We start from the raw sequence: 25669 nt of genomic DNA, 5'->3' as shown, positions 1-25669 counted from the left end.
AGTCTGTTCTGACTTTGTTCTGCCTTCACCTTTTTAACAGGCAACGATTTCCATTGTCAGGAAATGTCCAACAGCAGCTCAATCACCGAGTTCCTCCTCCTGCCATTCGCAGACACGTGGGAGCTGCAGCTCCTGCACTTCGCGCTCTTCCTGGGCATCTACCTGGCTGCCCTCCTGGGCAACGGCCTCATCCTCACAGCCGTAGCCTGCGACCACCGCCTCCACACCCCCATGTACTTCTTCCTCCTCAACCTCGCCCTCCTCGACGTGGGCTGCATCTCCACCACTCTCCCCAAAGCCATGGCCAATTCCCTCTAGGACACCAGAGCCATCTATCAACGGTGTGTTGCACAGGTCTTTTTCTTTCTCTTCTTCATATCAGCAGAAATTTCTGTCCTTACTATCATGTCCTACGACCACTACGTTGCCATCTGCAAGCCCCAAGCAAGTTCTTTCAGCGTCTCGGTCGTTCAAAAAGCACCTCTGTGAAGCATGCAGAGACCTCTCTGGAGTACCCTAACTTCTCCCTGGGGTAGGAGAGGTAGATCCCCAGGATCCCCAAGCATCACTCTGTGTCACCCATCACAGCCTTGGTACGCACAAGCACCTCCCCGTGCTGCACAAGCAATTTGCTGAGGCAGCCAAAGATCTCCCCAGAGCACCCGGTCACCTGCGTGGGGTATTCAAGAACCTCCCTGGAGCACCCAAGTCTCTCAGCAAGCCACCGTGGTGTCTCTTGGAGCATGCAAACATCTCTGTGCAGCACCCAAGCGTCTGCCCCAGGCATACTTGGACATCCTAGAGCATTTTCCTGGAAACACAAGCGCCTCCCTGGGAGCACCCAAGCATATCCCCAGGCCACCCAGACACCTTCCTGAAACACCCAAGCATCTTCCTGTGGCACCCAGGCATCTCCCTGGGGAAACCAAGCACGTACTTGGAGAGCCCAAGCATCGTTGTGAGTCTCCATCTTTTGTGCGTGAGCAAACCAAGGGGCACCAAAGGATCACCTGGGGGCACCCAAGCATCTCCATGGGGCACCCAGGATCATCCTTGGAACACCCAAGCACCTGCACACAGCAGCCATGCACCTCCCTGGAGAAAGCATGCGTCTCCCTGGGGCACAGAAGCGTCGTCTTGGAGCTCCAGAACATCTCCCTGCATTGTTCAAGCATGTCTCTGGAGCACACAAGCAGCTTCCCACATCCCCAAGCATTTGAGCAGGTCACTCAAGCACCTCCCTGGATCCCACAGGCATCTTCCGCAGGTAGCCAGGCATTTCCCAGGCATGTCCCAGAGCACTCCAGCATCTCCACAAGACACTGAAGCACTTCCCTGGTGAAGCTAAGCACTTCCGTAGAGCACCCAGGCATCACCCCAGGGCACCCAAGCACCTCTCTTAAGTTGCCAAGCATAGCCACAGGGCACTAAAAAGATCTCCTTGGATGACACAAGCATTTCCTCAGAGCAAACCAGCATCTCCCTGGAATGCCCAAGAGCCTCTGGAGTGCCCATCCATCGCCCCAGGACCCCAACTCTTCCCCTGGTGCTCGCAAGTAATTCCCTTTGCACCCAAGTAGAAAGTCAGGGGAAAAAAGGGAAAGCGTCCCAGGGCACCCAAGCACATAACCCTAGAACGCAAGCTCTCACTTTGAGCACCGAAGCATCTCCCCATGCCATGCAAGCCCCATTCTGGAGCACTCAAGCATCTTCTAGGAGATGGTCTTAAACTACCAGAGCATTCATTTCCATTAGATATTAGGCATGTTCGTGGAGCACCCAGGCATGTCCCAGGGCAACCAAGGTTGAAATGGAGATTCCAGGGTGCTCCAGGGAGGTGCTTGAGTGCCCTGGGAAGAGCCTGGTGTGCCCAGGGAGCTTCTTGTCTCCTCCAAGGCTCTGCAGGGCTGATCCCGGGAGGTGCTTGTGTGTGCCAAGGCCATGCTCGGTTTCCAAAAGGAGGAAATTGCATGTTGCAGGGGGATGCTTGGTGTCACCCAGACACTGAGCAGCCCTGGGGAGATGGGTGTGTGCCTCAGGAGGTGCTTGGGTTCCCAGGGGAGATGCTTCGGTGCTGCAGTGAGATGCTGGTGTTCTGTCGGGAGGTGTGTTGGTGCTCCAGGCAGATGTTTGGGTGCCCTGGGGAGATGCTTGGGTTCCTCATGGAGGCGTCTGCATATTCAAGGGAGGTGTTTGGGTGTCCTGGGGAGATTCTTTGGTGCTCCAAGGTAGTGCTTGTGTGCCCCGTGGACAGAGTATGTAATGAGCAAGGGAGGAGCCTTGGGGCTTTCGGAAAGTGTAGGGGTGACGTGGATTGATGCCCGTTTGCCCCGGGGAGATCCTGGGATGTCCAGGAAGATGCTTGGGTGACCAGGGAGATGCTCGGGTGCCAGATGGAAAATGCTGGCGTCCCCTCGGCTGATGGCTGGCAGGAGCGTGTGCATCCCACAGAAGCTCTTGGGTGCCAAGGGAGGTGCTTCCCATGTCCAGTGAGATGTTTGTGTGCCCCAGGTGGTGTTGTGGAGCCCTGGGGAGATGCTTGCGTTCTCCACTCAGATGCACGAGTGCTGTGGGAAGAATCTTGGGCACTCCAATGAGGTGCTTGGGTGTTGCAGGCAGGTGCTTCTGTGCTGCAGGGAGATGCTTGGGTGATTGGGCAGAACTTTGTGTGCTTAGGGGATAACTTTGCGTGCTCCAGGGAGGCTTTTCTTGTGGCCCAGGGCTATGCTTATGTACCCCGGGTAGATGCTTGTGTGCCCTGGGAATGTCTTCGGGCTCTCTAGGAAGATGCTCTATTGCTCTGGGGCCACTTGGGTGCCCCAGGATGTGCATGAGTACTGCAGAGAGCAGTTTGTGTGCTCCAGGGAGGTGCTTGAGCGCTCCAAGTGTTGTTGAGTTCCCTGAGAAGGTGTTTGTTTGCCCCGCTGAGGTGCTTGCATGCTCCAACGAGAGCGCTGAGCGCTGGAGAACGAGGCGTGGGTGCTGTGGGGATATGTGTGTTTCCTCAGGTGAGAAGCATTGGTTTACTGGAAACAAGCTTGTGTCCGCCTGGGAAGTGCTTGTGGACCACAGGGAAGTGCTGGGGGTCCCCAGGAAGATAGCTGGATGCCCCTGGAGGTGCTCGTGTACCCTGAGGAGATGCTAGATTGCACGAAGGAGATGCTTGGGTGCTTTCGAGACATGCCTGGGTGCCCCTGTGTTGTGCTTTCTTGCTCCAAATCGATGCTTGGGTGCTCTGGGAGTGTTCTTGGGTGCCTCCAGGAGAAGACTGTGTGCTCCTGGAATGTGCTTGAACGCCCTGAGGAGATGCCAGCACGCCCTGGGAAAATGCTTGGGTCCCCCAGGGAGATCTTTGGTCTTCAAGGGAGGTGATTGCGTTCCCCAGCAAGGTGTTTGGCTGTCCCAGGGAAATGGGACGCAGGAAATGTGTCAGCCAGGCGTCACAATGGGCAGCGGGGCAGCGGTGGCTGTGTCACCCAGGCGTCACAGTGGGGCCGTGACACGGCAGCCCAGTCGGGATAAAAGGCCCCCGGTTGCGGGCAGGCCCCAGTCGGGATGGAAGCCCCTGGCAGCAGGCAGCAGAGGGCAGAGCAGGGCAGGACAGGGAGGTGAGTGCGCGATGGAGCAGGGGCTGAAGTGCAGTGCGAGCCTGAATGGCCCAGGAACCGCTGTGGGGAGGAGATGCTTGTGTGCTCATCCCGGTGCGGAGATGATGCCTGGGTGCCTCAGAAGATGCCCGCGGGACTCAGGAGCTGCTTTCTTGCTCGATGGAAGTTCTTGGCTATGCCGGGAAGAATCTGGGTGCTCCCCAGGCTTCTTAGCTGCTGTGTCCAGATGCTCCCTGGGTGTGCAGGGAGATGCTTGGTTTCTCCAAGAAGACAGCTGGGTGATGCAGAGATTCTTTTGGATGTCTCAGGAAGATGGATTGGTGATCCTGGCTGTTTCTTGGTGGCTCCAGAGAAATGCTTGAGTGCTCTTTGGGGATGCTTGTGTACCCTAGGAGATGTGCTTGTGTGCCCAAGGGAGAGGCTAGTTTGATCCAGGGTAAAGCTTTGTTTCTGCAGGGAGGATTTTGGGTGCTCCAGGGAGATGGTTGGGTGCTTTTTGTGTGATGCTTGGCTCCAGGGAGATGCTGGAGTGCTGTGGGGAGATGCTTGGTTCCTGCTCTTTGGTGTCTGTGTCCCCTGGGGGATGCGTGCATGAGCACGGGGACATACTTGAATGACCCTGGTAGGTACTTGTGCAGCCCTCGGAAGCTCTTGGGTGCCAAGGGAGGTGCTTCCCATGTCCAGTGAGATCTTTGTGTGCCCCAGGTGGTGTTTTGGTGCCCTGGGGAGATGCTTGGGTTCTCCAGTCAGATGTAGGACTGTGGTGGGAAGGTTCCTGTGGGAGGTGCAATGAGGTGCTTGGGTGTTGCAGGGAGGTGCTTCTGTGCTGCAGGGAGATGCTTGGGTGCCTGGGGCAGAACTTTGTGTGATTAGGGGATAGATTTTTGTGCTCTAAGGTGCAGCCAAACATTCCCCAGACCAGTCCCCATCTTGGGAGCAGCCAAGCATCTCCCCGGAGCACCCAACTATTGTACTAGGAGTACCCAAGCAGCTCCCCAGAGTACACGAGCATGTCCAAGGAGCATTCAGGCACCTCCCTAGAGAAGACATGAACCTCCCTAGGGAAAGAACCAGTCTCCCTTGGGAATACAAGCACCTTCCTGGAGCACTCTCCACGACACCCAAGCCTCTCGCCAAGGAACATAAGCACCTCTTGAAATCACCGAGATTTTCCCCAGGGCACACAAGCCTTGTGTTGGAGTAGACAAGCATCTCCCCAGGACACCTAAGCACTACATTCTACCTGTGAGGCATCATCCAAGGGCATTCCAGCACCTTCCAGGAGATCCCAACAGCACCCTGAGCTCACAAGGTTCTGCCTGGCTCAGCCAGGCATCTCTCTGGAGCACCCAAGCGTCATTGCAGGGCATCCAAACGTGACCCTTTTAAGGACCCAAGCATTTTGGGTAGACCTGTGCGGTGCCAGGGGTTGCACTTGATCATCCTTATGGGTCCCTTCCAACTCGGGATATTCTGTGATTCTACGATTCCCCAGCAGCAGCAATACATCTCCCCAGGAACGCAGCTATTTCCCTGAGGCACACAAGCATAACCCCGCGAGAACGCAAGCATCTTCCTGGAGGACCCACGCATCTCCCCGCAGCACTCAGGCACCCCACTGCAGCATTATTGAAACATCTCCCCAGGGAACCCAAGCACATCCCAAGGTACTCGGACGTCCCTCCAGAGCTCCCAAGCAAGTTCTTTCAGCATCTCGGTCGTTCAAAAAGCACCTCCGTGAAGCATGCAGAGACCTCTCTGGAGTACCCTAACTTCTCCCTGGGGTAGGAGAGGTAGATCCCCAGGATCCCCAAGCATCACTCTGTGTCACCCATCACAGCCTTGGTACGCATAAGCACCTCCCCATGCTGATCCAGGGAGGTGCTTGTGTGCGCCAAGGCCATGCTTGGTTTTCAAAAGAAGGAAATTGCATGTTTGCCGGGGGATTATGTCGAGTTCAGGGCGGCAATGTAGAGATTCAATCCAATGACAATTCAGGCAACTGTGGGGCTGGGACATACTGGCTGATAGAGTTCCAATAGGGTGAGGCTTTGGAAGAAGCCTGATGTGTCGTGGGGAAACCACAGGTATTGGGAAATCCTCAGGAAAACACAGGTTTGTGTTTGAAGCCAAAGCTAGTAAGGATGGAGAGAAATTAGGAGAGCTTTGGCAATCATGGGGTCAGAGGGAGGTGGGAATGTGAGTGTGTGGTAAAATTCTGCAGGGATGCAAGCACAGATACAGGAAAATGTACGACATGATGTGGAGGGGCATGGCGGAGGGCCACTGTGGGGCTGGAGCCCCCCAGTGGAACCGGTGTCTTTAGGGCTACAGCTGCAGCCTCTTCCTCTGAGGCCCAGCAGAGGACACCGGTCCCTTACAGCCCCTGGGCCTTTTTAGCTCCTCAACCCCACAGAGCCTGGCAAGTGTCCTACCAATGTCCTGCACTCGGAATTGCACACCCCCACATCACACTGCCCCTGCCAGAGCCCCGAGCAGCCCAGGAAGTGCAGGATGCCCCTTTCCAGGGGATGCGCTCAGGCCTTGGCCATCCCCCTTGGTGAAACACATCAAGGGCTTTCAGAGCCACATCCCCACTTGATTTTCCACCTGTAACCAGTGCCTCTGATTTTCTCCTTCACCATCTCCCAGGGACAGGCACCTTGTCCGCTTGTTCCCATTGTGGTCTCTTCAGGGATGGCCCTCAGTGGAGCTGGCCAACACCCTCAAACAGTTGGAGGCTTGCTTGTCTTTTACTTCTTCAGAGGCTTGCTCGTCTTTTACTTCTTCAGAGGCTTGCTCCAGCTTTCTGGTTCTGCAGTTCACGAACTTGGCAGCAGAAGGCCAATCAACATGCAAAACTCCCTCAGAAGCCAAGACTCTGGGCATAACTCTCCTGAAGTCTTCAATTCTTATGGGTTAATTAGGGAGATGCCAGGAGTCTTCTTAAAGGGAAAGAATTTAATAATAATAATAATAATAAACAACCTTCTAGGAAAGAATCTCTTCTTTCTGCCTTTTTTTTTTTTTTTTAGTTGTCCTCCTACAGATAAAATGATATCAGCGACCTCCAACTGATATTAATTCTGAATGTCTTCTAAGGGACTCTGAAAATGTTTTTTTAAAGACAGAAGGTCCTGTGTCATATCTCATAGCCCCAAATGGGTGCTTCAGCTATTCCAGGGTATCCTTGAGGCAGCAGCAACATCTTTGTGGGCAACTGAATCAAGCCCTGAAGGATATTGTAGGCCAAACTGAAATGTATGTGGAAAATTCCTTAATGTAATAAATTTGTAAGAAGACTTCAATTTCAGAATTTTTTATGCTTGTCTACAAGTTATCATCATTTTTTTAAAAGGTGATGTACATGGAGCAGTGAGTTATGACACTTTCTCCCCCTTTATGTGAAGAAAAAAAAATGTAACTCTCTCCAAAAATATATTTCTTCCCAACACTTGAAAGGGAGATTATGTTCCCAGGACATGCGCATATTGGCACATTTCACCTTTACATCTCAGGTCTAAGCAGAGCAGAGAGCAATGACGGTTAGAGAGGTTGGACACATCCTGCTTTTATCTCTTTGCTGTCAAGCAGCGGCCACACCTGTGCTAGGAATTCCCTCACACATCCTTCCTGTTTATGAACCAGCCAAATCTTTATGGCACAAGTGGCAGACTCCAACACCCAGAAGCCCGGAGCACAGAATTATCAGCAAATCACAGAATCATTTAGGTTGGAAACGACCTCTAAGATTATCCAGTCCAACCTTTGACCTAGCACTGCCATGTCCACCATTAAAACATGTCACAAAGCCCTACATCTTCATGTTTTTTAACGACCTCCAAGGATGATGACTCAACTACTTCCCCTGGCAGCCTGTTCCAATACTTCATAACTCTTTCAGAGAAGAAATTATTCTGAATATCAAACCTAAACCTCTCCTGGCACAACTTAAGGCTATTTCCTCTTGTCTTATCACTTGGTACTTTGAGAAGAGACTGATCCCCACTTCACTATAGTCTTTTTAAGGTGATTGTAAAGCACGGTAAGGTCTCCCCTGAGACTCCTTTTTAAGGCCCAGGGCACAGCTGAGGAAAGCAAATGTGACCCCTGTCTTAAAGGAATGCAAGATGAAAGACCCTGGAAACTATAGCCCAGACAGCCTTTCCTCAGTTCCCGGGAATCGGATGGGGTAGCTAAACATGGAAAACATTTCCAAGCACACGGAGGATAACAAAGTGATCAGGAGTCAGCATGGATTCACCAAGAGTTTCTTGAGACTTACCAGCTTGACAGCCAGTGATATCCCTTTTGGGAAACTGGAATTCCTGGGCATCTCCCTGAAGTGCCAGGGCACTGATGTGTATAGTGCATAGAAAAAGAGGAAGAACCAGAGGTCTGTGTGTGGTTACAGAGCTCTCATTTTGGATAGCAGAGATGGTGTAACAGCCCACAACAGGGGTGCGTCCAGGGGTGGAGAGGATTGTAAGGCACGGAGGGAGAGCAGACCTTTCAGGGGGAGAGCAGCGGCAACATAAGGAGCTTTGCCCTGGTTTTGGTGATGAGAATTCATGGGTCTGGATTAGCAGGCACACGAACATGGGTGACCTTGTAGTTGGTGTCACCTAGAGACCTCCTGTAAGGAAGAAGCAGCAGGTATGGCCTTCCTCAGACAACTGGAAAATGCCTCAAGTTTGCAGGAAATGGTCCTCACGGGGGAAGTTGAAACACTCAGATTTCTGCTAGAATACCAGTACAACAGAGCACAAGCCATCTAACGGGTTTCTGGAGGGCATCAATGCTAAATTGATGAGCATGCAAAGATATTGTTAGGACAGCCAAAGCCCTCCTGGAGTTGAATCTGGCAAAGGACGTGAAGAACAACAAGAAGGACTTCTACAAGGACATCAGCATTGAATGGAAGGCTGGATAAAATGCAGACTCACTGCTAAATACAGAGAAGGCAAAGGTGGCAGAGGACATAGAGAAGGCTGAGGCACTGCTCACTGTCCTCTTTGCCGCATTCTTTCCAACCTTGGCCTCTGGAACGGCAAGTCCTTGAGATCAGAACAAAAAAAGCCTGAAGCAGGGAAGTCGTACTTTGTGAGGTGGAGGAACTTGTTAGGGAACCCTTGGGCAAACTGGATTCCAAAGAAGTGGTGGTTAAGAACACGACTGGGAGGAGTAAGTAGGAATTTATAAAGCGGAAAATGTGTTTAACAAACCTGACTGCCTTCCACTAAAAGATGTCCTCAGATCGTGGAGGCTTGTGGTTGCTCAGGGAAGTTGTGGAGCCTCCATCCCTGGAGGTATTCAGAACCCATTTGGACATGGACCTGGGCAACCTGCTCAGGCTGATCCTGTTTGAGCAAAGGGGTTGGCCTAGGCAATCTCCAGAGCTCCCTTCCAACCTCAAACATTCTGTCATTCTATGATACCTGGCAGTGTTTCTGGAAACTTTTCCGTGGTACCTCAAACCAGTCTGAGTCCTGGTGCCCATGGAACAGAGTTTGCTTTTAGGATGACCTCACTCACTAGGTAACCCTGATGAGCAGAGATTACAAAAGCAGGCAGTGTCTCAACCCACAGCAGTATTCCCAGGTCCAGACTCCACTGACCAGCTCCTTCTTCCTTGAGGATTATGAATTGGAAGAACCTTTGGAGGCCTGTACCTTGGCCTGCCCTCAGCTGGGATAACTTGGCAGCTAGATCACGTTGGTCAGTGCTTGGTTCACCTCTCATGCCCAGAGGTGATTTTTTTTCCTCCTTTCATTTGATATCTTTCTGCTTTTTCTATCTTCTCTGCCCCAACTTGTGCCCCTGCCAGATCACCACACCTACTCAGACCAAGGGCAATCCCAGCCTGCTCTTGAAGCACAGCCTCACCAGGATCCCCTGGGACTCTGCAAGCAGGCTGTGAGGGCCTGCTCCAGGAAGAGATGCACTGCATGAGATCAGAGGAGGGCACGTGAGAAACCCAACAGCCAGTGCAGAGGGACAGTGGCAGTAATTGTGAGCTGATGTGGGGCCAGAGCCAGGGGCTGCAGAGATCACCAGTGAAGCCCTCCAGCAGCTCCTTTGCACACCCAGGCAGGGAATAACACACCCAGCGGTGCTCCTGAGAGAGGTCAGGACACGGGACAGGAGGCACTGTGAGCTGTGGTGCCGGGCACTGACGCTCAGCCCTGGCTCTGGGGTCTCCCAGCAGGTGCTGCCAGTGCCTGCAGCCCCCAGAGCCCCCCAGCCCTGTGGGCAGCACTGAGGCCCGTCCTGACCTTTGGGAGCTGCTCTGGCTGCAGAGGGGCTGCCAGGAGCGCTGGGGCTGGTGCTGCCCACCCACACATCCTGCCCCAGGTGTCTCCTGGTCCCTGCAGCCATGGCTGTGACTGAGGGGAGAGGCCGGCCTGGCTGGGGCGTGGGGCCTGGCAGTAGTTTGGGGGTGGTGGCCGTGTGAGAACTTGCTGCAGTGCTGTGGCTCCTGTCCACAGGCCTGTCTCTGGGCTGGCCCAGCATCACTGCCCCACTCACAGCCCCATGTCCCCTCTGTGTCGGCACTGCTTGGGGCAGAGGGCATCAGGGCCAGGGAAACAACCCCCCTGGCACGGTCCCCACAACAGAGCTTGGTGCCTTGTCCCCCCACAGCCCTCCTGGTCTGGCTGCTTTTCCCAGTGCCAGGCCCCAGACCAGCCCTTGCTACGTCTCACACAGGGGCTCGCTGACAGCCCCACTCTAGAGTCTGTAGGGTCTGGGCATGGGTGACAGGGCTGGTTGTTCCTCTAGTGCAGACACAGATCATAGCATGAGGAAGGAGCCAGACATTTCCAGGACCAGTTCCCACCTGGGATTTTATACTTTCCTTTTGGTTGATGCCAGCTCTGCTGAGCTTTGAAAGAAAAGCCCAGCCTTCAGGAAGTGAAAAAATCCCATTTATTATATAGAGAAAGCAATTATGTTGCTATGAGACAGTCTGCACTGCTACACACTTTGAGACTGACTTTTATCCAAGCTTCTGCTGAGACAATGCAGGTTCATTCAGCAATAGCAGTGGGAGGAGTGAATATATATTTTGGGGGGGGGGGGGGGGTGGAGGGGAGAACAGCAGAAGAACAAACAGTTAAAAATAATGAAATTAAAATAATGAAATATGGAAACAAGAAAAAATATAATAATGGAAAAGAACAAAGCACAAGGCTGGAATGGGATATATTGAGAGTCACCTGTGGAGAGATACGGGAACTTTATGATTCCTAAAAAATATAATTAAAAACACTTTCAAAATAGCATCCTTTAGTGCTTCAATCCTCACACTGTAGATGAGGGGGTTCACTGCTGGGGGAGCTGCTGAATACAGAATTGCAACTGCCATGTCTAGGGATGGGGAGGAGATGGAGGGGGGCTTCAGGTAGGCAAATATGGCCATGCTGATAAACAGGGTGACCACAGTCAGGTGAGGGAGGCATGTGGAAAAGGCTTTGTGCCGGCCCTGCTCAGAGGGCATCCTCAGCACTGCCATGAAGATCTGTACATAGGACACCACAATGAAAGAAAAACATCCAAACCCCAAAAAAGCACTGAACATGAGAAATCCAGCTTCCCTGAGATAGGAGTCAGTGCAGGAGAGCTTGAGGATCTGAGGAATTTCACAGAAGAACTGGTCAATAGCATTGCCTTGGCAGAGGGGCAGGGAAAATGTATTGGCGGTGTGCAGCAGAGCATAGAGAACCCCACTGCCCCAGGCAGCTGCTGCCATCTGGGCACAAGCTCTGCTGCCCAGGAGGCTCCCGTAGTGCAGGGGCTTGCAGATGGCAACGTAGCGGTCATAGGACATGACGGTGAGAACATAAAATTCTGCTGATATGAAGAAGAGGAACAAAAAGACCTGTGCAGCACATCCTGCATAGGAAATGGCCCTGGTGTCCCAGAGGGAATTGGCCATGGCTTTGGGGAGAGTGGTGGAGATGCAGCCCAGGTCGAGGAGGGCAAGGTTGAGGAGGAAGAAGTACATGGGGGTGTGGAGGCGGTGGTCGCAGGCTACGGCGGTGAGGATGAGGCCGTTGCCCAGGAGGGCAGCCAGGTAGATGCCCAGGAAGAGCGCGAAGTGCAGGAGCCGCAGCTCCTGCATGTCTGCGAATGGCAGGAGGAGGAACTCGGTGATGGAGCTGCTGTTGGACATCTGGTGCTGCCTCTGGGTATGGAGATCTGGACAGGTCGGAAAACAGCATGACAAGTCAGGGGAGTCTTCTCTGAGTTAAGCCTATGCCATTCCTTGTAGACCCTCCCCCTGCCAGACTCAAATGGTTCTTCTTTCTTTGTTGAAAAATGTCATTCAACTTCATGACATAAGCTTCATTTCTAAAGTTCAGTGTGCCGTGAGAAGCAGGGACCTCTGCTCCTGGACTCTTGAGGGAATCAGTCCTGACTCAGAGCAGTGAGTGCACAGGAACATGACAGCTGGGCAAAGTTTTATTTTCAGATTTTGTCAGATGAAATCCTTTCTTACACAGAAGGCCATGTCAGCATCTGCATTCACAGTGCTACAGAATTGTTGTGGTTTAACCCGGCTGGCAGCTAAACACCACACAGCCGTTCGCTTACCCTCCCCCCTCCCTCTCTGGGATGGGGGAGAGAAACGGGAAAGTGAAGCCTGTGAGTTGAGATAAAGACAGTTTATTAAAACAGGAATATAATAATAACAATAATAATAATAGTGATAATGATAATAGTATTAACAATAATAATGTGTAAGAAAACAAGTGATGCACAATGCAATTGCTCACCACCCGCTGACCGATGCCCAGCCTATTCCCGAGCAGCCGGCCCCCCCACCCCAGCCAGCCACCCCTATATATTGTTTAGCATGACGTCAGATGGTATGGAATACCCCTTTGGCCGGTTGGGGTCAGCTGTCCTGGGTCTGTCCCCTCCCAGCTCCTGCTGCACCCCCAGCCTGCTCGCTGGCAGGACAGAGCGAGAAGCCGAAAAGTCCTTGGCCTGGTGTAAACACTGCTCTGCAACAATTAAAACATCAGCATGTTATCAGCGCTCTTCTCATCCTAATCCAAAACATAGAACCCTACCAGCTACTCTGAGGAAAAATTAACTCTGTCCTAACTGGAACCAGGACAAGAATGAAGTTGGCAGAAAGGAGTTTTAGAGACATTTTTTTCTACATACCCTTTTCCCCCTCTTCATGTTGAAGCAGTGTTCTCTGAAGTCAGAAATCCTGAGCATTTCTGCTGCACTCACAGGGAATGGTTTTGAGACCTGAGAGGCAAAGGGATTCCCTGTGGCTCAGAGCAGAGTGAGGGAGCTGGCTGGACTTGTTCCCAACTGCCCTGAACCTGCAGCTTTTGGACAGCAATCACATTTCTGTTACCTGAAAAGCTGCCAGACACTGCTGAGAGCAAAGGAATCCACTGCCAGTCACTGAGTGCCCAGCCTTTCTCTAGGTACCTGAGCAAGGTCTCAGCATCACAACTCTAGCCAAGGACACCTATCACTCATTTCACCAACCCAACGGCATGTCCTTGCATGCAGCATCTCTCTGCTTCTTTCCTGGGCTTTCAAATAACATGAAGATGCTATGGAAAATATTTGCATCCTGCAGGGCAGCTCACCACTTGAAAGGACACCTCAAGGAGATAGCCAAGTGTCCTAATGACGGTGTCTCATTAAGGGAAAGTCAACTCATTCCCCAGCCTCACAGAATGCATTGTCCGTGATCCTAGGCAGCCCCCCTGCACCACAAAGGAAAATGGGCACATGGCTGGAGAGATGCGCCTCTGCTCTGCTGGAGGTGTGGCTGCAGAGGACGTGCTTCATGCCTTGGAGCCACGGCCACCAGGGCAGGGGTTTTCCTGGGTGGGAGAGGAGACAAGGGGACTTGCTCAGAGGAAGGGCTCTGCACTGATTCGAAAAAAAATATGGTCGTTTCTGATGAATTCTCCTTCTGACAACATTTTTGGTTTTAATTGCTTATCATTCCTTGATCGTATCCCTGGAGGTTTTATTTCCAGGTTTCCCTGTCTCATATCTTAGTCCTGTTTTTGCTCACAGCCCCAACCCAATCCCTGTGCAGTAAGCTTTGCCCTTCAGAAACTTGCCTGTATGCAGGGCACCAGCTAGGGGCACGTGCATCTTTGAAGGTGTAAAACAACATGTCAGAAAGCACTGATGGGTTCAGCAAACTTGATGCTGAACCTGTCCATGAACAAAATGGAGGTTGAAGGCAATTTATCAGCCCCCTCAAAAACCTTCCGATGATCAAAGTTACAGTTCAGGAATCCCAGAGATGTGTTCAAACCTCACAGTTACTTTTCCATTTCATTCTGCAACCTCTCTCCATCCCGTAAGTGTTGGAAAGTGAAAACAAAGCAGAAAATTCCTGCCTTGAAATTCCTCATGAAAAGTCCCCTTGGATACAACCAAGGGTCAGGAAACCCCCTTGGGTTGTGCTGCGGATCTGTGAGCAGGCTGCCCCAGGCAGCAGCCTCCCACCAGCAGCAGGACCCTGCCCTGCCGGGGGGGCTCCTTCCACCCGCAGCTTCTCCCCGCAGCGCCCTGGGCAGCTCCCCGGGCAGGCTGAGTGCTGAGCCTGGCAGGCGGCAGAGGCCCTGCCCCGGCACACAGCCCCTGGGGCACAGCAGGGACCCTGCTCTGCACCACAGCCCTGGGCACCCCTGCCTGCACCCGCGCCTTCTCCTTCCTCCAGGAGCTGCGGCTGCATTGCCCTCCAGCCAGAGACTTACCGGGGTCAGGGCTGGCAAGTGTTCTCCCCCAGCGAGCTCTGTGCATCCTGCCACTTCTGCCTGCCTTTACCCACTCTGTCTCTGCAGGCAGTGCCCCCAGCCCTGCTGCGCTGGGCACAGGAGCTGCTCCTGGGCAGAGCTGGCTCTCTGCAGCGCTGCCCGCTTGCCAGGAGCTCCCCTTGGGCCCAGGAGCCCGGCCCAGCTCAGCAGCACAGGCCCAGCCCAAGGCCTCCCTTGCTCTGCCCCCCACCAGGCTCCCTGCCCATGGCCCTGGGGCTGCAGGGGAACCTGCTGGGAAACAGCCTGAAGGGATCTCTGGGGTTCCCTCTCTCACCTGGGCACACACACTTCCTGGGGGTATGCTCATTTCTCCTAGCAGAAAACCAATTAAGTGGAACAATCTCATCTCCTTGTCCCAGTATAGGTTTGGACATGAAGTCATGGTCAGGGACTGATCTCCTTCATCCCCACTTGAGGAAGGAATTCAGCAGAGTCAGTCGAGGCATCTCATGCTGGTTGTTATTCCTGGGGCTGGAAGAGGGTCTCAGCTCCCTCCCATGTCTGCCACAGGCCCGCAGGACCTGGGATTCCTCTGGCCTCAGTTCAGGTGTCCACCACATAGGCAGCTTAATGCGAATTACTGAGCCACAACAGCTCCTTAGTGGAGATGGAGGACAGGCAGGAGCTGTTCAGATGCGAACATCTGGTGAAATTTGAGGTTGATCCCCTGGGAGTGTGGTGGAGGCATTCCTTTGGGTAACTGAAATGGCAGCAGATGGGCTTCCCTCCCTCCCCTGGCACACACACTTCTTCACACCAGGGTCTTTTCTCCTAGAAGAAAGTGAATTAGCTGTAACAATAACTTCTTCATGTCGCAGTATCAGTTAGGACACGAAGTCATGGTCAGGGACTGATCTCCTTCATCCCCCCTTAAGGTAGAGGTCCAGCAGAGTCAGTTAAAGCATCTCATTCAGGATTTTAGTCCTGTGGATAGAAGGGTGCTCATCTCACTCCCATGCCTGCCCCAGACCCACAGGACCTGGGATTCCTCTGCCCTCCCTTTAATGTACACCACATGGGCACCTGAAGGTGAGCTCCTTGTCTCAGCTCCAACATCATTAATGGAGATGGATGAAATCAGGGGGCTGCAAACACCTGGTGACATGTCAGGGGGCAGAGGGACATGCAGGTATCTACCCTGCTCTACCCTGAGGGACAGGGCAATAATATTGCCCTGGAGGAATCCCCTTGGAGGCTGGTGGGGAATACTTTTGGCCAGCTGAAGCGACAGCAAATGCACACATTTAGGACAACTAAACCTGTACCTCCTCAGTAGGCTCAGGGCAGCCTGTAGAGGTATCCACCTGACCCATGAGAACTGTGCCACAGGGAGACCTGAGTCTCTCTCCCTCTTCTCCATCTGGTTTTCCCTCCATCTCCAGTGACTGTAATGCCACTTGTCTCACGGACATCCCTACATTGCCTAACCTTGTTCAGGGCAGCTGCTCCATGTAATAGCCAGTTCCAGGCCGGCAGTGCTACCTGAGATGCCAACGCTGCCCAGCACCACTGGAGCATGCAGCTGACACGGGCAGCACAGGACCCACAGGACAGCTCTGGCCATTCATAGCTGGTACTTAACAGGAACCCCGGTGGCATCTCCGACAGATCTGGTGCTTATGAGCAAGTGACTGCTTCTCAGGGCTGCAGCAAGCCAAGGTCTGTCCCTCCTCTATCCAGTAGAGGCAGGCAGTGCATGGATATGAGGCACATCACACCGGGGTTTCCACTTGTGTTTGCCAACACTGCTTCTGCTTCTTACCCCCATCCTCTACTCAAGACACAGCCCAGTGATTTTTTCTGTGTCCCTGGATCACAGGACGCCCATAGCCGAGGACTTTGGCAGCAGCCCCTTCTCCTGCCCGGAGATCAGCCCCAGCTCCAGCACTGGCCCTCAGGGCTGCACCAACACCACAAAAGGCCCTCTGCTGTCAGGGCAGCACAGCCCAGGCCTGTTGCCTTCTGGTGTCAGGAACACCAGGGCGTGCTCTGCTTCGGGCCCCTCATTCATCCTCCCATGGCCATCTGCCATCCACGGCAGCATGTCTCTGCTGTGAAGGAAAGCCTCTGCATGCCCATGCTTGGGCACAAGATCTGGGACAAGCCTGAGTTTGGCCCTTGTGCCACAGCTGAGGTGCTGCAGCCCAGATGTGCCCCAATGCCCTCAGCGTGGGGCACAGGCAGGAGGAGCTGGATCCCCGCCTGCTGTCACAGGGCTGGGACATGGATGGAAGAGCTGCTGAGGTGTGGGGGGACAGGTCCCTCAGCTTGGGGGGCTGTGCTGGATGGGTGCAGATTCTTCAGAAGAGGCAAGCGGGGATGATCAACAGGGGGTTGCCCTCCATGTGAAGGATCTGTCTGGATGCATGGAGCTCCTCTATGGGATGGGCAGCAGACTGGGGGAGCCCTTGTGGGTGAGGGTCAGAGCAGAGCCAGTTAGGGTGACAGTGTGGTCGGAGGTAAATGCCTGCAGTCAGGCTGAAGAAGTGGACAAAGTCTTGTGGAAGCTATTGGACTAAGCTGAGTTCAATGACTCCATGTCACCCTGGGGGCCTTTAATCACTCGGACGGTCACAGGAAAGGGACACTGCTGGGTGCAAACATTCCCAAGGTTCCTGTGGGTTCTTGGAGACAGCTTCTGTGCACAGCTACGCGATGGGCCGACATAGGTGATGGTCACCAGGATCTGGGACTTGGAAACAGGACAACCTGTATCTTGACACTCCCCTTGCCAAATGCATGTGGTAGTCCAGCTGCTTTTCAGCACATGGAAAGAGATGAGGTTTCGGGGCCCAGCCCTACACCCAGCGCTGCACTGGCTCACTCTTGTCTTTCCCTGCAGCCCATTTGTCATAGTCCAGCTGACACAAGACCACGTGCCTCTGCGTGCGGTATGCCACAGGTCTCCTGAAGTGAGAGACTTTAGATCCTAAATCATGACGGGTTCCTCCTTCGTTGTGCACACAAAGGCAGAAGTGGTCTCCTGCAGGCCGATCTGGCAGCCTGGCTGCAAGGGGCAGGCTGCCCCTCCACCTCAGCCTCTTCCACGGGCTCCTCCTGCTCTGGAGGCCCATGGCCACGGGCCGTGGGGAGGCTGCGGCAGCCTTCAGGAGCACGCTGCGTCTGTCCCAGTCGGTTCTCCCCACTCTCCTCTTCATCTGCAGCGCATGCCCTACTCCTCTCCCTCACCATGACGTGCTGAGGGTATGTTTGCCATTCCCTCGTGTACCACCTCTGCCTCCCGCATGGCAGACAGGGGGATGGTGCTGAGGCCTCCTCAAAGCACAGAGCCCCGTGGGATGTGCGGGGCTGCAATTCCCTCCGTATAACACATCCTACTCGGACAACAGCAAAGGCTGGCTGTTGTTCAGCCAAGTTCAGGTGCGGTGAGGGACTGCTGTATCCCAGGTGCCTTTGCTCCCATCTTTTTCTTGAAAAAGGCCCAGCCCCAGGACAGGCCTCAAACCCCACCTTCCTGGAAGGGCTTCCAAGATAAGAGGTGTGTTGGGGCAGGAACACAGCGGTGACTTTTCCAGCGCTCCACTTCCTATATCCAATGGCCTTTGTCACCATTTGGAGATGTTCCTGGTAGATTTGTCAAGATCCTGTGGAAAAGAACAGGGCAGAAGGGAGGTGACAGTTTCTCAGGACAAGAAGGGAAATCTCTCGTCTCTCTCCCGACCTGCGCCATCTCCTTGCTGCTGACCTCATAGGCCTTCAAATGACACGTGCTGATGTCAGAGGGGGATGTCAGAGGGTCAGAGCAGAGGCGTGTTGGGGCAGGCAGACAGTGGGGACTTCTCCAGCACTCCAATCCTTTATTCTATGGCCTTTGTCACCATGTGGAGATGTTCCTGGTGGCTTTGCCAGGAACTGCTGCTAAAGAACTGGGCAGAAGGGAGGTGACTGTTTCTCAGGACAAGAAAGGAAATCTCTCGTCTCTCTCCTGAGCTGTGCTGTCTCCATGCTGCTGACATCATAAGCCTTCAGATGACACGTGCTGATGTCACAAAGGGATGCACTGCATCACCAGGATATCTTCACTGGAGCAGCGCCAGTGCCGGCACTTCCCTGCAAGGCCTGGTCCCTGCTGGGCACTGCTTGGGTGCTCCCCACCGCTGTCCTTCTGTGGCCAGGAGTGGGGGCAGCAGGCAGCAAGGTTGCACTGGGCGACCCTCGCTGACGGGCGGAGGAGCAGGGGCACCTTGCAGAGGAGCTGTGGTTGAGGAGCCAGGGCGGGCATCCCTTGTCCTGAGCTGAGGGCCAGCAGCAAGTGAGATGGAGGGTTGCTGGAGTGTGACCATCACCTCTGATCTGACTTCTGCATTCCCAGTGCTCCTGCAGCTCTCCCCCAAAGGTGAGGGTGTCAGGAGCCCCTTCCCAAGGGGTGTCCCAGGGGCTGTCAGCTGTCCCAAGCTGCAGGTCCTGGGCTGGGGGGTGGTGGTGGTGCTGGACAGAGCTGGTGGCTGCCACGAGAGCCCTGCCTGAGGGTCCCGCTGGGCTCAGGAGACGATGTGGCAGCCAGGACTCCTGGGTCCTGATGCCAGGGCTGTCCTGAGGCCCAGGGCTCCTCTGGTCATGGCTCAGACTTCTCCTGATGGGGGACAGTCCAGGGCCAGCTTTCCCTGGGAGCTGGTGCCTCTTTGGGATCTGGCTCTGGGAGGAAAGACCTCTGGTGTCCCAGAGACTGGCGTGGCCTGCAGGTCCCACAGGCCTCTCAGGAATGTCCCAGGAGTGCCTGCATGGTGTTTTTCTGGGATGCTTGTGTATGCCTGCATGTGTCATCGCCTGGGTGAGGTGCTTGCCAAGAGGTTGTGAGCTGGCTGGCCTGGAGCCTGACGTGTCTTTTCCTTGCTTTCCAGAGACTGAGGCTATCTGGGATGCTGTATCCAAGTACATCCTGGAAGAGCTGAAGCGGGATAAGGTGGGTTGGTGTCCTGGGCCCTGCAGAGCAATCCCTGCCCGAGCACCGTGGCAGTGCTCTAAGACTGCCCGGGGTGCCCGGAGCAGCTTCTTGGCCAGCTGGGAGAGAAACCAAGGCCAGATGTGCTCTGCCTCTCAGGTGTTTGGCACACCCTAGGGCTTCACTCTTCCCTGCGGTCTGAGTGGGGAGGGCGAGCAGAGAGATGGGGGAATATCCTGGCTCCGTGCCTAGGACAATTGCTGGGAGTCAGTCCCAGGCCTAATCCGTGTGCTGGAAACCTCCGGGCGCTTCTCTAGCCAAGGGATGTTGGCAAATCCTGTGAGGGGGGTGACGAAAGAAACAGAGGATGCGGCTCTTTTGCAAAGCTTTCCAAAGTGCCCCACCTTGCCCCATTGTCCCTGAGGAGCGGGCAGGGCACAGAGCAGTGTCCCCCTGCTCTGACAGTCATCCCTTTTCCCGTCTCTCAAGAACTCCCTCATCGGCCTTTCTGTCTTTTCTGTGTGCAGGGCGTTCGGGTTGCGGGACTCGGGACCTTTGCTGTTGTCCAAGAGCAATTCCATAGCAAAGAAGAGCCGCTCTTGGTTCGAAGGCCTTTCTTCGAGCTAGACATCGACGAGTTGTGGCTGGAGGAGATCTACTGTCCCACTGAGATCCTCCCTGGTGAGAAGGCAGCAGCCCCCCTCTTCCTGCCCCATGTCCGGAACGGTTTGTTCTCCCTGCTCTTTGGAAAGGCCCGGGAGAAGTAGAGGATTGTCTCCGACGGTCAGGGTACAGCTTGAGTTCCCCAAAAGAAACCGTGCCCCAGGAGCTCTTTCTCTTAGCGACCCTTTCTCTGGGAACTTGTTCTGAATGTTGCAAGCAACTTGGGCTTGCCGTGGCACTGAGGATGTTGCTTCTCCTTGCAGATGGTGTCAAGATCGAGCCGCTGAACTACGTGCAGCTATCGCGAGCCACCTCCTTCCCACTGCACGTGGTGAAGAACTGTGTGCAAGAGACCATCCTGTTGTACTGCTTCCTCCTGAGGAGCAAGGAGCACGTCCCCTTTGCCTTCAGGGACATTGGTGTTCTGACGTGCAAAGATGGTTTCCTCTGCATGAAGTTTTATCTAGACTGCGTCAAACGTCTGGAGAGCTCTGCGGACCTGGTCGCACTGCTCCACAGTGTAAGTTGGTGAGGTTTTGGGGGCTACTTCAATTTCTTTGGGAATCCTAGCAAAGGGTGAGGAATCCGACCGCTGTTGGCCAGCCTGGACATGGCAGGCCAGTCAAATGCCTTTCCCCACGCTTGCCCCCTTAGCTGCTTTCTCCATTAACAAAGAGAGTTTCTTCTGAGCATCTGGGCGCTTGCCCCTGCAAAAAGCCTGGCAGTGTTACTGTACAGCCTCCATATTCTGCCATGCAGCTCCTCCAGAGCAGAACAAAGGTTCATGGAAGAGGCTTTGGAGGAGGGCTTTGGAGAGAAGGCTTTCTTTTGGCTTGGGAGACAGGTTTGCTTCCTGTCAATGAGAGCCGTGAGAAAACCGCCTCAGAAACCCTCCAGCAGGTCTGTGTCTCTTTGCAGAGAATGTGGCCGGCACATCTGACCGCCTTCAGTGGAGAGACCACCGCTCGTGGGATCCCGATGTTCCCAAGGTGAGTGCATTTCCTCCGCAGCCCTTGGCTGACCCAGCGGGAGGCTTCCCACCTCCTGCTTTGGAACGTGCGCGGCTGGGTCTCCACCTTCAGCACCCAGTCAGGGCTAAATCCCGGGGAGACTGGTTCCTGGTTAACTAATGCTGAGTTTCGGCTACGAGTGTCTTCACCTGGAGAGGAGGGGCATTGTGGTTGTGTTTCTTGTGCCCGTGCTGCCGCGATTCCTGTCAGAGAGAGTTGTCTGCATGTGGAGGGGAATTTAGGCTACCTTTTCTGGTGCTGCGGGAAGACTGACAACAAACCCCATGCATGGACATGACGGAAAAGGGATGCCATGCCTTGTGCGACACCAGGAGGATTACTGCCAGCAAGCTGCAACGGGTAGGAGGCCAGCCTTCTTCAAGCCCGTGTCATCGTTTGTTTTCCAGGTTTCATCTGACTGTGAGGAGAAGGCCAGAGGCCAAAGCTTCCACCACCTCACAGGAGGAAGCTTCAGGAGAGCGCAGGATCAGAAGAGGTAAGGGAACAGGTCCCTGCTGTCTGGAGGTGGTCCCTGTCCCGTGCTGGCTGACTTGAACCAGGTTAAAAGGCAGTGCCCACGCGGCTGCTCTGAAGAGCTTCCTCCTTTCCTAGTTTCAGAGTGCCATCCTGGCAAGCTGCTGCAGAGGAGGAAGAAGCTTTCCCTCCCCATCCTGACAAGCTGGGAGCCGGGCACAAGGCAGCAAGATGTGGAGAAGAAGCCGTCTACCAGGTGAGACCCCTGGGGGAAAGGAGGAAGGAGCCACTTGCAGCCACACAGGAGAGATGTCCCCTTTGGACCCACCAGCCGCAGGGTGGCTCCTGACACACGTCCCAGCGGAGGCCGCTCTCTCAACGGATGGCAAGCGTGCAGCACGTTTGCCTGAGACTGGCACACCAGCTTCATTTTCCACCAGGGCCCCGATCCCTGGGGGAGCTGAATGCAGGGCCTTGTTGCGGAAGCTCTTCTCCCTTCAGGAGTCCCCCCACATTGCAGCAGAGTCCATCTTCTTGTCTGTGGGAGCAAATGTCCCCTGCCTTCATTCTAACATGTCTCACCGTGGCTTAGGATTGCCGTGGCCCCATCTCCCCTGCTGTTTCTTCCAGCCTAAGGAGCTGTGATACCAGATGGAAAAGTTTCTTTCAGGCATTTTTTTCAAATGCTATCCCAAACGTTGTGGCAGGCACAAGAGAGTGCTGAGGTAGGGAGATGGCATGACTGCCCTCCTTACCTGACGGTTTTCTCCGATGCTACTGGCTCCCCAGCGATAATCTGTTTTCCACCCGTAAGCGCACCGTGTTTCAGGGCCACAGAGGAGAAGCTGAGGTAAAGCCCGGGTGGGCCATAATGGTGTCTCTCGGCTCCTGTCCTTGCACAAGACACCGCTCCTCTCCTTCTTCCACCAAAAAGGGCCTGGATGCGGGCATCCCGAGCCTTCCTGAAGGCAGGTGGTGCCACAGCTTCGCGTTTGGCTCTCTCTGTCTCTGCTGAAGTGAACACAGCCAGTCCAATATGCCCGCTCGCTGCGGAACTGCCGTCTGCTGCAGAGGCTGACGCAGCTTGCGAGCGCGGACTGGAGACCGAATTCCCCTGGGCTCATGCAGCCTCCTCCTGGTGTCTGTTTGCAGCGTGCTCCCCCCGTGTCCGGGCAGCTCCCCCGGGACGAAGAGGACAGACAGGCAGGAAACAGCTCCTGAAGCCATGTCCACCACCACTGCGCTCCCTGCTCCTGAAGCCTCCAGGAGAGCGCTGCAGGTACCTGCTCTGCCTTGCTGCAATGACCGTGCTGTTTGGGCCTGTACAAAAGCCTCTGTGTGGAGCGATCCCGAGCAGGTCCCTTGGGATGCGTTCATTTCCACGTTTGTTACCTCCTTCATCTCTTCCTCAGGAGACAGAAGGTGGCGTCCCGCACACCTTCCCTGCCTCTTACTGCCTCCCGTGTTGCCACGAGCCACTTCATTTTGACCAGGGGCCATGGAAAAGGAACAAGGCCTTTCTGGGTCATTGATGGCAGAGGGCTTTGGTCACCGCGGGCTGTTCAGCTGTGTTTGTCACGAGTTGAGGAGCCTGGCCTAGCTTCAGGGCCCCTCATCCTTGAGGGTCGAAGCACTGCTGACAGACCGGCTGAGGCGAGGGGGCAGGAGTGCGGGTTAGGCCTGAGGGACAGCTGAGACCAATCCTGTCTGCTGTTGTGTTTTTGTTTTCTTTTTTTTTCCTCCAGGAGGTCTGGAACCTGTCTTCACAGTGGGACCAAACAGACTGCTCATGGCCCACGTACCAAAAGCTACAAGAGCAAGCCCGGGCAGAAATGGCTGCATGGGAAGCCTGGTCTGAGGGGGAGGACCAACAGATACCCCAGGTACTGGCAGTGATCAACAGCGCTGAGAACAGCAGCGATCCTCTCCGCCAGGGCTCCGAGGGCGGCAGGTCCCAGGGTGGTGGGAGCAGGACGGGCACCAGGCCGCAGGGCAGGGCTTTGCCTGCTCCTCCCTGTGAGGGAGAGGTTGTCAGCAGAAAGGGAGGGATAAAAGCAGCAGCCAGACGTGGGCTGGCAGCGCCGAGTCGCCTGGTTCCCAGGTCCTGTTGCAGGGCCCTTTCAAGAGGTCCTCTGGGAAACAGCACCTGTGTGTCCAGTCCTGTTTGATGAGAGTGTCTTCTCCTTGCAGCGATTCAACAGCCAACATGCTTGGACCCCCCATCCTCCAGCCCAGCCCAGGAGCGAGGAGGTCAGGAGGAGGTGGAGGAAGGCTGAGAACCCTGCCCCAGCAGAGGATTTGGGAGCAGCAGCCAAGCTGGAGAGACTCCGGCCTGAGTAAGTGTGTGCCGGCTCCGTTCCCGTCCTGGGGCACTCGAGTAGCTGTTGAGTGATGTCAGGACATGTCCAGGAGCCCGGTCCCTGAGTCCTGGGCTTGCCTCTGACACCCTTTGATTCCTCCTAAAGCGGGCATGACCTTGGTTACCACCAAGGCCTAAAAATCAGGTTGGAAGGGTGGGTGCAGGTGGCACTGCATGGGTGCAGGGTCTGGATGAGGGGAGAGGCAGAAGGGGTGTCTGAGAGAGGCTGAGGGATCCCTTTCTCCTGTTGTTGCAGCCGCCTTTCCCCACGAGCACGCCAAGTTTTGGAAAGGTTGGAGCCGCATCGCCATCAACAAAGCGTATTCAGAAATGTTGCGGAGGCAAACCGGCTGCGGCAAGAGCAGCAGCAGCAGCTCCCCTGGTAAGTATCTCCGAAAAGGGATGGTGCTTCCCGCTGCTGCAAGGCCCATCCTTCCCCTGGGGGCAGCACTGGGAGAAAGAGGGCACGTCTCCGACACCCCTCCCGAGACAGACGCGGGCTTTGGAGACTCTGGAGACTTTGGGACTGGAGCTCCCTGACACCTGACGGGGAGCGGCTGGGCACCCAGAACAGGCTTTCCCATGTGGGATGTGAAAGTCCTGTCTGAAAACAGAGGGGTCCCCTGGATGGCTGCCTCTCCCCTTTCCAAAGCCAAGAGTCTGTCCTTCCTTTGGAGAGCGCTGACACCAGGACACCTTGCCCTGAGGGGGAATACCTGTACAGAATACCCAGGGTCCTCCGCTCCACCTGACCCAGCCCCAGGCTGGTGAGCTGCACCCCTGGGGACCTTGTCGTGAGCTTGGGCACAAGGCATCTGTCTCACTTCACGGCAGCCTTGAAGCTTCCTGGGAAGCAGACCCCTACGTGCACGGCCCGAGCTAAGCCTGCAGTATTTCTCTGTGTTCAGCCTGTACACAACCTGCTGATCCTCTTTTTCTTTTGACTCCCTAGCGCTAGATGCTGGTACCGCAGTGGAGGGGAAGGTGCTGGGAATGGTGACGGCGGCAGCAGCGGAGCTCTGAGCAAAGGGGCTGGGACGCTCCCCCGCTTTCCACCCCTGAATGGAAAATAAAGAGCACCGGGGCTCTTCCCAAACAGACTGCTTGTGTCACTTCATCCACCCTAGACTTGAGTACGCATAAGCTGGATCTCTGCTTTGAAAGAGGAGTTTGGGTTGAAAGGAGAGCTCTTTCCAAGGCTCCCATTGCTATGCCTGCGCTAAGTGTGGCTTCCCGTCATGATACTCATCGCTGCCAGTTGCGCGCATTTCCAGTGCAGAAGTCTGTGTCTCAGCCCACGTCCCCATAGCTCCCTCCTAGCTAGGGGAGCTCCGTGGCAGACCTGCAGGGGAGGCCCATGGGGACGAGGAGCAGGCAGAGGCATGGGGAATCTGAGGGCATGTGAAAGGACTCTCAGGGCCAGGTGTGCGGGTGTGTATGTGCTTGTGAACCCCGAGAGTGCCGTGTGTGTGCCTGCAGCAGTGACCTGCTGTCTCTGCCAGCCCCAGTCAGGAGGGGACTCGGCTGTCTGTGCCTGTGTGTTACGTGTGTCCTGTGTGTGGGTGCTGTTGCAAGCAGCGCCTTGTCTGTGGTCATCTGTGTGACCGGCTGTATCAGTGTCCTCCCTGGGTGTCCCTGGCACAGGTGCTCAGCTTCGTTGCTGGTTGAACCTGCAAAGGGGAAACTGGCAGCCGTGTCCCTCAGCCTGGGCGGAGAGCTGGGGACCCTGGGCACTGGGCTGGGTTCCAGTGGCCGGGCAGGACCATGCTGGGTGGTATCGGTCTGTACTGGGCTCCAGAGCATCTGGGGTAGTCAGCAGGATCTGGTCAAGTTGTGTGTCTTGC

General features: G+C 54.9%; 2 protein-coding genes across 2 annotated transcripts; one reads left to right on the top strand and one right to left on the bottom strand.

Annotated features, from left to right (window-relative positions):
* Positions 1–10742: 10742 nt before the first annotated feature.
* On the bottom strand, positions 10743–12391 carry LOC136787269 (olfactory receptor 14C36-like). Its single transcript, XM_066984422.1, has one exon. The coding sequence runs from the start codon at positions 11779–11781 to the stop codon at positions 10822–10824; it is 960 nt and encodes a 319-aa protein (XP_066840523.1). The 5' UTR covers positions 11782–12391; the 3' UTR covers positions 10743–10821.
* Positions 12392–18051: 5660 nt separating this feature from the next.
* Positions 18052–24996, top strand: LOC136787277 (coiled-coil domain-containing protein 81-like). The gene is made up of 12 exons (XM_066984431.1): positions 18052–18773; positions 19279–19340; positions 19847–20000; positions 20246–20502; positions 20901–20971; positions 21400–21488; positions 21605–21722; positions 22619–22745; positions 23212–23349; positions 23657–23802; positions 24082–24207; positions 24778–24996. Exons 1-12 carry the CDS (start codon positions 18695–18697, stop codon positions 24896–24898), a joined length of 1488 nt encoding a protein of 495 aa, XP_066840532.1. The 5' UTR covers positions 18052–18694; the 3' UTR covers positions 24899–24996.
* Positions 24997–25669: the final 673 nt, after the last annotated feature.

The sequence above is a fragment of the Anser cygnoides genome, chromosome 28 (genome assembly GCF_040182565.1).
Source record: "Anser cygnoides isolate HZ-2024a breed goose chromosome 28, Taihu_goose_T2T_genome, whole genome shotgun sequence".
Lineage (NCBI taxonomy): Eukaryota > Metazoa > Chordata > Aves > Anseriformes > Anatidae > Anser > Anser cygnoides.
This window is presented reverse-complemented; position numbering and strand designations above follow the sequence as displayed.